Source organism: Octopus sinensis, linkage group LG3, assembly GCF_006345805.1.
Source record: "Octopus sinensis linkage group LG3, ASM634580v1, whole genome shotgun sequence".
Taxonomy (NCBI): Eukaryota; Metazoa; Mollusca; class Cephalopoda; order Octopoda; family Octopodidae; genus Octopus; species Octopus sinensis.
The window spans coordinates 159823575-159835211 of record NC_042999.1 but is presented as its reverse complement, the minus strand read 5'-3'; the positions used below and the strand labels follow the sequence as shown (position 1 = coordinate 159835211).

Genomic DNA, 11637 nt, shown 5'->3' with positions numbered 1-11637 from the left:
GGCAATTTATCAAGATTACACTCGCTGAGGCACTCAAACACATGTGCACACACATAGACAAGAAAAAGTGAAAACATTGAAAATGCTGTCTCCTCAGTTTCCTATAGCTCTGCATTGGTATAAATGTTACAACTTAAATCAATATTTTTGCTCCTTTGTGTGTGTGTATATCTGTAATTATATGTCCACTCACATACATACACATGTGTATAACTCAAACAATTTGTAATTAGATTCTTATTGGAAACCATAAGACTGTTATTTTAACCTTACTTACAGTGTTTAGTCTCAGGTAATTTGACTTATGTCATCAGTTACCTTGTCACCATTGTCTATTTCTGTATTTCTTCCCACTTGCCTCATCATCGCCTGCTCTTTTATTAATGCTGCTTTTCCGGGACTTTGCTGTACAGTGGACTTAGCCAAGCTGCGGCTTAAGGACAATGCTAACGTGGATAGTTCCGCAAATGGCGATCAACTGATCTCACCTGACAATGAGGAGTACCATGTTGTGCAGGGGCGTATGATGAGGGGATTCTGCTGTGCCAGTTTCCCACTTGCCAAAGGTTTAGCACGGACTATCAAACGGTTATGAACCTACACCCCACACGTTGACTGACATCTTTCTCAAACCTTAATAGTTGTAATATTAAAGTCACCAGCTTGATACCTACCACCTTTCCAAGTTTAACATCTGTTCAGGAATGGAAAATAACTGAATGAACACAATATGGCTGTAGATTATTTTGAGACTTTTTTTTTTTTTTTGTTCCAACAACCATAGCAGGCTGATGCCTGAAACTAATAATAAAGTTGTTGGTTGACATTAAGCAAAGCTCCAAAGAAAAGTAATTTGCCTTTAAGAAAAAAAAAATGTATCTGTAAAAAGAAAACACATTTTGTAGTTTGTTATTTTTTTTGTTTTTATCAATGTTATTTTTTAATTGTGTTATTTTCTTTATTTTTCATCTATATTTTTTTAAATTGTACATAAAATTTTACATCTGTGTACATACATACACACACCTATACATATATACATGCACTGTGTTTATATGTTTTGTCTAATATTTGTATTTTCCTAACAGATTTATTAGTATTTTCTTTTTATGAATACTAAAATAAGTTAGTAAAAAGTGAAGCTGACTTGGGGTAGAATAAGGAAGGAGCCTTTATAATAAAAATATGGTTATTATCACAGTTATTTGTTAATAGATAGCTGCTACCTTGTTATCTGGTCTCTGATATTGGCTGTATCTTGTCTCTTGATACAAGCCAAGAAGAATTACCGTCAGTTTGCAGCAAACTAAATAAAGCCATTAATTTTTCTCTTACTTTTCTTGCCAGAAAACTTTAATTTTTTAAAAATCTATTTCTTACATTACCTAACTTATAATTGAGTTGTAGCATAATTGAATTACAATCCTGTAAAGAAAACAAATCTGTCAGTTATATCAGATTTCTAGAAATAGAATCTTAACATGTTTGATGTATATCAGTTTTTACTTAAAACTTGTAACAAATTCTCTCACTAGTCTTGTTCAGTCACCATCTTCAGTTTTATATGATACTGCCTCTCATATCTCATTTACCTCACAACATTCGTATCTTTGAAAGCAGAAAGGCTACGATTTGATTTCATATTTTTCTTTGGTTGTTGTAAAGTTGCATGATAAAACATTGAGCTTTCAATCAAATTAATAGATGATTGCTCATTACAAACCCAATTAATTTCAAGATCAATTTAAAAAAAAAATTTGGAACAAGTGCTTACTACTCACCCAAATTTCATGTCATTTTTCTATGTTAACTATGATTGGTAAATACAAGAGAACTTGTTTTGAGACAATTTCATTATATTTCTGTTCATTTGTGAAAAAAAAAAAAAATGATAATATAAATAAACCCTTACCTTGTCTGTACATCAAAGGTATTTTATTACACATACACATATAATAAACATTCCATTCATGATACATCACAGCTTACACATGATACAACACACTCATTACATTTCTTCAGTTTAACCATAATGTGGGCAAATGTCCATTTTCATTAAAATTTTACTTTAATACCAGCACTAGAACTACTTCAAAATTTCCAGTTTAATAAGTATTTTCATGAATTGAATCATAAGCAGAGCAGAATTTTTCTATTGATATGACCTATAAGAAAAACATATTGAAAGTTTTGATAATTTATGTAGAAAGTAAAATGCTATATGCATTTTTTCGGATGGAATCAAAATTTTAATATTTTCATTCTATGATATTTTTTAATGTTTTTTTTTTTATGAGGATAATAATATATTCCTGCCATTTAGCTGTTTCAAAAATTTTTTAAAACTTAATAAAACTTAACTTTTGCCATGGAGGAGAATTAGTTTTAATTATTGGGATGGCCTTGAATTATAGATATGTATTCTTACTCTTTGAAGATTTCAAATGTAAGACGGTTTTTGGCAAACTTTCAAATTTTAGATTATAGCTTATCTGTTTCTACTTTATTATTTAGGGAGACTTTCTGATGATAATACAATCTTTTAATATCATTTAGCAAACCGAGCACAATATACACTCACATATATTAGAGCATACACATGTAACATATTTCTTGTAAAACCACCCATCAACTGTACAGAGAAATTTAAAAAGTTATTTTCTGAAAAAGCTTGCAGAACAAATTTTGTATATATATATATATATATATACTTTATTTTGTATTAGTAATATTTAAGTTTTAGCTATTCTTTGTTGCATTACATGCATCCACGTAAGGTAAAGCTGACTGATTTTCCATTAACTTCAAGCTGCCTGCCAGATAAGTGTATGTGTGTATGTATATTGTGTGTGTGAATATATATGTGTATATATATATACACATGTAATAGGGAGTGTGCATGTGTTAATAATAAAAAGTGAATTTGCATCATGGAAATGATATTGATAATGTGCCCTCATTTATTTTGAATTTAATCCAGTAACTGGTTTATATTTTCTTTCTATGGTTACATATTTAAGTTACTTTACAATGTGGGCACATTTTTTATTCCATTATCTGGTGGTATTTATTAAACCTTTCCTCTTGGTTAGATATACCTTTTTCTTTAATTTAAAGAACATACAGCTTTTCATTATATTTGGGATCATGTAAATCCTTAAATCCTTAAAAATCTTTTAGTCCGAAGGCCGCGGCCATGCTGGGGCACCACAGCTGAAAAAAATGTGTAACAGAAGCCCCCAGTGAGGATCGAACTCACGACTCCTGGTTTACAAGACCAGTGCTCTAACCACTGAGCTATGGAGGCAACTATGTAGTATAAAGATCTTTCTTTTTTCATTTTGTTGTTTTTATTGCATGGGGCTGGAGGCAATATTTCTTCCATGTTTGATGTGTTTTGAGTCTTGTAAATTTAGGAATATTCTGACTTTAGGATAACTAAAGATACATACCATATCTGTCATTGAGAAAATTGGCATATACATGCATCTTAAAGCATTTATACAAACACACAAAAAAGGTACTTGAAAAATTTATAGCTTATCACCAAATACCTTCGGGTTACGTCAGTGAAAATTGTGGTGCTCAAATAACCATTATTGCACCTTTTGCAACAGGTGCCCTTCCATTCTGTCCCAATTAAACGATGGCCAAGATCTGCCTATTCTTTGTATCATGTTTGTGAAACATTGTGAATAATGCTAAAGTGATAAGTATACTTTTTAAGTAACAGTGTCAGATAGAAAACTCACTCTTTCTCTAGTGTTGGTTTTAGTAATTTTTCTGAGCTTTTAATTTTTATTAGTACTCAATGCCTAAACAGTCAAATTTAGCTGTTATATGTTTCTTATCTTACTGTACCATATTATTTGATATTCATCAACATTTATATTATTTGATTAATGAATGACTTACAACTTTTATTCAGTTACACTACAGTTGTCTCTGGGAATGGTAATAGCATGAAGCAAGGCTGTTCCTCTTCTCTTTATAAATATGTGGTCTTGCACCTACAAAAAAAAAAAAAAATCAAGTACTACTAATATTCTTTAATCTATCTTTCCTCAAGCTTCATGAACAATTGTTAATGTTAAAGGTAATAGTAGTAGTAGTTGTAGTAATAATAATGATAATGATGATAGATAAATAAGTTTCTTAGTGGTACTATATTTATTTGTTTTTTGATCTCAGGCTTATACTTAACTGGCTGATACTATTTAACCCTTTCATTACTAACCCGGCTGAAACCGGCTCTGGCTCTGAGTACAAATGTCTTGTTTTCAAATAATATAAATCTTCCACCAAACCTTAGTCACAATTTATGTTCCTAACACTAGCTGAATGATAACTAAGTTATTTTACTAAATTCTTTGTTATATTTAAAGTAATTGAAAGAAACACAGAGCATCTCAAAATAAATACAGTAACGAAAGGGTTAATAACTCTTTCTCCCCACAGTTTCAAACAATATTTTTTGACTTTCAGTATATTCCATTCCAAAATGTCATTAGCTACTCTGATATGCTATTAACAATTTTTGAAGTTTGAAAGCCAACTTTGTGCTCTAGATGTTCTAAATAGCTTTCAAATTGTACAGACAAGATTATCTCTAAATTAAACCTAAGAATTGATGTTTGCAACATCTCCATTTGTGTACTACTTTCCAATGAAGTGCTGAGTCTGTAGTGAAGAGTGGAAGGAATTGTCTTTAGATTCTAACCTGCCCTTCTAAGATCTACAAGATTTGTCTCATAGGAGTAAATGGTTCTGTCATTTCTGTTCTTTCTCTTGGCTTAGACTAAAATCTACTCAATACAGTTGCATGCATGCATGCATCCATGCATGCATCCATGCATGCACATGTGCACACACACACACAAGCACACACACACACATACCCACCTACCCACCCATTCTGTTCAGTTATCTTTAGTGTATATTGATTTGATTATTAATAAATATTTTGATATCTCCATTTGTATGATTAATATCTGTATAAAAGATGAAAAGATATTTTTAAAAATAGCTGATTTCAGAAATATACTATCTTTGTTTCAATTAGGTTTTAAAATAACGAAGTATTTACTAAAATAACATTATCATTATTAAGCTGGGGACTAGAACAAGTTAGCATAAAATTTTGATGAAAGATTATTATTTGGACTACTATAAAACAGCAAGATTATGTTATAGAACCTGAGGTGGTCTCAGGTGGGTTGGTATCAAAAGGACCCTCGTTCGTCTACTGAGAATGCTGCCTTTATCACTGGATCAGCATTACTATTTGTACTTGTATAGTTCTGAACTATAGCCATCTATTGTTACAGATCAGTTACATTTGTACAGTAGTTAAAGTATTGCCATACTGCATTTATATATTTACTTATAAATTAGTCATTTAAATTATTGCTTGCTGGTTTCTTGATAATATGCATTTCTGGCATAGTTAAGAAATTTGAAATTTTTTATCAATGTAGAAGGTTCTAACCTATGTCAATTTATAACTTACAGATGAGGAATTCTGTACATTATTTACAATGGGCATATAGGTGTCCTCATTTTGTTATCACAACGTTTTGTCTGATGTACTCTCCAACCTTCATCAGGTGTTCTCGTAGAATTTCAAAACCAACTCATTATTTGACTAATGGGGTACACTGTTTTGATCCCTAAGGAATGATGCTGATGTTATTTTTCTGTTGATATTATTTTTTCAAGTTCCTGCCTGGGATTGAACTTAGTATTCGAGGGTTAGTAGTCCATGCTCTTATCCACTATGCTATATGCTTGTGGGCAATTATAGAGTGAATTTTAGGGCTTATAAACCTAGTATTACATTCATATCTGCACTAGGTCTGTTTAGGAAAATTAAAACAGGCTGCACATATGCTAGGACACAATAACCAAGCAGACCCAGTGCAGATATGAATGTGATATGGGAACCAGTATTAAGAAAGGATAAAATAATAGGTTTATAAGTCCTAAAAGTTACTCTATAATTGCCCACAAGCATATAGCATAGTCGATAAGAGTGAGGGCTACTAACCCTCAGATTGTAAGTTCAATCCCAGGCAGGGAATTGAAAAATAATATCAACAGAAAAATAACAGCAGCAGCATACCTTAGGAATGAATACCCTATTAGTCAAATAAAGGATTGGGTTCAAAATTCCACCAGAACACCTGATGAAGGCTGGAGAGTACATCAGCTGAAATGTTGTGATAAACAAGAAGCAAGATGAAGACACCTATCCATCCATTGTAAATAATGTACATTTATAACTTATTGCATATTTCTACTTTTAGAAATATTCCTCTGGTTATTGAAGACTTATCTTACAAAAATATGTTAGTAACTTTTTATGAAGTTAAAGGGCAAATTTGTTTGACATCTGTAATGAATTTTATATACTTTAATTTAATTCATATTTGCAATTTTCCTTTGAAAATGTAGTCTCTTCCCTTCACTTTTATTTATTTATCATTTGAGTTAATGATAATTTTTTCTGTATACATGAAATCAGCAACTCTTTTTGAGAACCAGAAGTATAAATGTGTGGACATAGTGCAGGTGTTTAATTGCAGTAAGTGAATAATTGCAAACGACCTCCTGTTTCTTTTAGGACTCTGGTTTATCACAGGTAACTTTCCTCGGAAGCCTGATACTCATTCAATCTCCCTTACATAAATTGGAAAAAGCTGAATTGTCATATCCAAGGTTACAAGAAAGATTCCAGTATGCTATGAGACTGACTTGTGTAACCTTTTATCAACTTAACATTCCACTGGAGTGTAGTTTTCTACAACTGATGATCAATCAGTGTATTGATTTGCTGTCCAAAGCTAGATTGACTGAATTATTAAATAAGTATCCTATTGAAACTGCATTTGCAAAAATATTTACTTAACATCTGAATGATTGAAAGAAATGAAGGTTCCATAATTCAACAACTGTCACTTTCTAATACTTCTTTTCATTCACTTTTCAATACATTGCTTATGCTATTGGAAAATGCTTTGTTGAACAAATGCATATGAATGTTGATGACAGCAAACTTTTCCTCTTAGAAATAGCAGAGAAAAAAAAAAAAAAAGAAGTCTGGCTGACAGGTTCATTTTCCTATTCAGAAGGCAAATTACATTAATCTGATGTTGTACTACAGAGATTTCACACTCCATAATTTTGTGTTCATTTATATATATATATATATTCTTACTCTGTTTCTTTGGCAACCAGGGAATTATCATATCTATCTATCTATCTATCTATCTATCTATCTATCTATCTATCTATCTATCTATCTATCTATCTATATATATATACTCTTTACTCTTTTACTTGTTTCAGTCATTTGACTGCGGCCATGCTGGAGCACCGCCTTTAATCGAGCAGCTCGACCCCGGGACTTATTCTTTTGTAAGCCCAGTACTTATTCTATCGGTCTCTTTTGCCAAACCGCTAAGTAACGGGGACATAAACACACCAGCATCGGTTGTCAAGCAATGCTAGGGGGACAAACACAGACACACAAACATACACATACATATATATATATATATATATACACACACATATATACGACGGGCTTCTTTCAGTTTCCGTCTACCAAATCCACTCACAAGGCTTTGGTCGGCCCGAGGCTATAGTAGAAGATACTTGCCGAAGGTGTCACGCAGTGGGACTGAACCCAGAACCGTGTGGTTGGTTAGCAAGCTACTTACCACACAGCCACTCCTGCGCCTATATATATATATATATATTATAGTAATTATATTACAATGAAATAATGAGTTACGTAGTTGGGAGAAGAAATAAAAAGAATAACAACATTAGTCATAGTAATAAGTAGCATTAAAGAAATTATCATTTTATAATGTTAATTGTATTAGGTGTCCATTGTAAGATTCTTCATTTGTTTTTTGTGTAAGCCAAAACTCTTTCTTCCAACCAGATTTGTATATGTATATATATATATATATATATATATATATAATATATATATATATATATATCATACATACCTACATAAAATGTACTTCACTTGTATGAACTGCCAGATATTACACATTAAAACTACTTACCAATATGTTAAAACATTCTTTTTCTACAAATACTTTTGGAGAACTAGAACATTTTTTTAATTCACAGTTGGCCTTTTTTTCTTCTTTTTTCCTCTGTGTGTTTTCACTGCCATCATATTTTCTTACAAACATCTCCCGGTAAACTACTTCTCGGATTTCTTTTGTATCAATTCTTTTACCTAAAATTGTCCGTTGCTAAACAATTTAGCATTTCCTTTCATTAGATATTGTAACCAAACGAGTGTGTTCTCTTGTGTCTTTAACAATTCATTTTATTGACATACATTTCTCTTTTCTTTTTTCTCTTGGATTTTGTTTCCATCCTGTTTTGGGTTGAAAAGATTTGTAAATTCAGTGTTTTGTGTTTTTATTGCATCGAGTATTTTATTGCAGAATAAGCCATTCCAATTATTTAATTGTTCCTGTTGATTATTTGCTAGCAATAGATTTGATTTCAAGCATTATATTGGGTTACAGTTATTTTATAGTGAGGGACTATACTATATTGCATAGATGGATAAGAGGGTAAAAAGAAACAGGTTTAAAAGTAAAGATGAATGTAATGTAGATGACTGGCTGAATATACCCGTAACTTCAAAATGAATTTCTGATGTTGTTACAATACTATTACAACTGGTAATCTTATATATATATATATATAATGCAAATAAGTAACAAGGATGTCCAGGTATCAATGCATTACAGCCATTTCATTTTGTTCATCTAACTTTGAGCTGTGCTGACTATACTAAACTGGTTTGGTGCCTCAATTTAAGTACCTAATTCAATGGAATCTTTATATATATATATATATATATATATATATATATATATTAATAAATAAAACATATGCATATATATATACATATATGTACGTACCAACCTCTACATGTATATATACACGCATATATGAGTACAGGACACCAAAAAAACGTCAACACAATGAGAAACAAAAACATAGACTCAAACCCAAGGAACTGGACATTTTTTTTGACAACAAAAAAATACAGTACAGGACAATTAACACAAAGAAAAAACCCCTTCTTCAGTTGCCATGGTTTCATCTACTCTACATATATATATATATTACATTGTGAAGGCACATAGCTCAGTGGTTAGAGCGTCGAGCTTACGATCGTGAGGTTGTGAGCTCGAATCCCGGACCGGGCTGCGTGTTGTGTTCGTGAGCAAGACACTTTATTTCACGTTGCTCCAGTTCACTCAGCTGTAGAAATGAGTTGCGACGTCACAGGTGCCAAGCTGTATTGACCGTTGCCTTTCCCTTGGATAACACTGGTGGCGTGGAGAGGGGAGGTGGTATGCATGGGCGACTGCTGGTCTTCCATTAACAGCCTCGCCCGGACTTGTGTCTAGGAGGGTAACTTTCTAGGTGCAATCCCATGGTCTGTGTCGTGACCGAAGTGGGTCTCCGATATTACATTCAATGGCATGTCAGTGTTATTTTAGTTGAATTTCCTGCCTCTTTTATACTGGGAGGAAAAAGCAGTGATTTTCTGAGAGTAGTGGAAGAGAGAGAAAGTATAATAAAAAGAGGTAGATTACGTAGATAGATAAGTGGCAAGTTGATAATGGAAGGGGTATAAGAGATTTGTATATGATATCAAAATGTGTGGTGGGGAGATATTGGGAAATGAAGAGGTACAAGTAAACTATATCATCTTTCTTGGGTACTACTCCACAAAATGATAATACTACTGGAATCAGTCATAACTTCAGCTGCATTAGATGATGAAATATCATTTTCAGCAGTAAAATTGTGGCTTCCTCTTGGTGCCTGTTTATGGCTAAAAGAATTGAACCAGCACAAATCAAACATGTTTAATGAGAATTCTGTGCAGATCCCCAGCCAGCTTGCTAGCTTTTTGACTCTGGCTAGCTTCATTTCACAGGAATCTAATTAGAATTCTGCTGGAGTTGATTTTTTTTTTTTTAAATTTACATAGTTGCAATTTCTCTCTTTTTTTATTATAATTCTTGAAATAACGTTCTATGTTGTCCAAATGTTGGAATTTTCATTTTCTTTAACTCAATTATTCAATAAATTGAATCCTGCCAGCATTGAGGAATAGCTATTTTCTTTTCTATCTATTAGTTGCCTTTCAACATGGATAGAAGAAGACAATGCATTTGGTTGTAGTTAGGAATGTGTAGGTCTGTCATTTCAGACAGACATGCTACATGTGTCTATTATAAGGTGTCAGAGTGTTTGATTTTCTAGAATCTTTCCATTGTCATAATTTCAATGGTCACATTTAAGCATAAGAATATACTGTTCTTGTAGTCATTACTGACTTCTAGTGATACATACATATGGATGGATGCAAGAGTTATGTATAATGTATATAATATACTTGAATAATATGTCATATTTGTATGTAGTGTTATGTTATATATATATATGTGTGTGTGTCTGTGTGTGTGTGGAGGCGCAATGGCCCAGTGGTTAGGGCAGCGGACTCGCGGTCGTAGGATCGCGGTTTCGATTCCCAGATAGACAGAAACTTAAATGAGCCATTGTTTGTGTGTGTGTGCATATATGTATGTACACACACACACACACACACAAAAGGCACAGGCCTAGCTGTGTAGTAAGAAGTTTGCTTCTCAACATATGGTTCCAGGTTCAGTCCCCACTGCGTGGCACCATGGACAAGTGTCTTCTGCTGTAGCCTTCGGCTGACTAGCCTGCTGAGTGGAATTGGTAGATGAAAACTGAAAGAAATCTAGTGTGTGTGCATGCGCACGCACACGTGCACACGCATTTTTAGAATATTATATGTACAGGCATTGCTCTGGGGTTTTTGGTAAGTGTCTTCTACCATAATTCTGAGCCAACCAAATCCTTGGGAATGGATTTGATCAATAGAAACTTACACAAGCCATTATGCATGGATATGTGTATCTGCTTGCATTTCCTTGACTTCAAAGCAAGTACTACCATCATATAAATGATTCCTTTCATTTCGAATCTTCTATGAAAGCATATCTGATCATTAAAAAATATTATTGTTCACGGAGAGAAGTGTGGTGTGCTGTGAGGGGCAGGACATCTGACAGTAAAAAATCTCTCAGTAATTTCCCTACGATCCATAGGAGCATGGCAGAATGGATATTAAAATAGTGATGATGATTTTATACACACATTTGTGTGCATGCGCGTGCAAACACACACACATATACATATGAGCTTTAAAAAAGATAAAACTCCTTGAGTCATGGTAGATTCATAGGGTCAGTTTCCTTGATTCTCTGGTCAGTATACTCTCCCGCTGAACAGAATGCTGGCTCATCACAGGAATACTCATTTTTGCCAGCTGGGTGGGCTAAAAACTACATGTAGTGTTTTGCTCAAGAATACAATACGTTGCCTGGTCTAGGAATCAGAACCATAATCTTACAGTCATGAGTCCAACACCCTAAGTGTTAAACCATGCACTACTATATAAGCTTTTAAGTATATGTAATGTATACTGTATATGTACTGTATATAACATAAAATATGTAGAATATATGTGTGCGTGCATATATATTACAT

At 33.0% G+C, this 11637-nt stretch overlaps 1 protein-coding gene and 1 non-coding gene across 22 annotated transcripts in view; one reads left to right on the top strand and one right to left on the bottom strand.

Annotated features, from left to right (window-relative positions):
- Window positions 1-11637, top strand: part of LOC115209071 (rho guanine nucleotide exchange factor 7) — a 339379-nt gene that overhangs the window by 254832 nt on the left and 72910 nt on the right. The window contains exon 20 of one of the 21 annotated variants that reach the window (XM_036501562.1): window positions 414-699. The exons of the other annotated variants lie outside the window; for them this stretch is intronic. Coding sequence (XP_036357455.1) covers window positions 414-595 — 182 coding nt within the window. The 3' untranslated portion in view covers window positions 596-699. Of the gene's footprint in view, window positions 1-413; window positions 700-11637 lie in introns of those variants that run through there. 21 annotated transcript variants of the gene reach the window in all.
- On the bottom strand, window positions 3235-3307 carry Trnat-ugu. Its single transcript has one exon. It is a non-coding gene; the product is annotated as a tRNA-Thr (tRNA).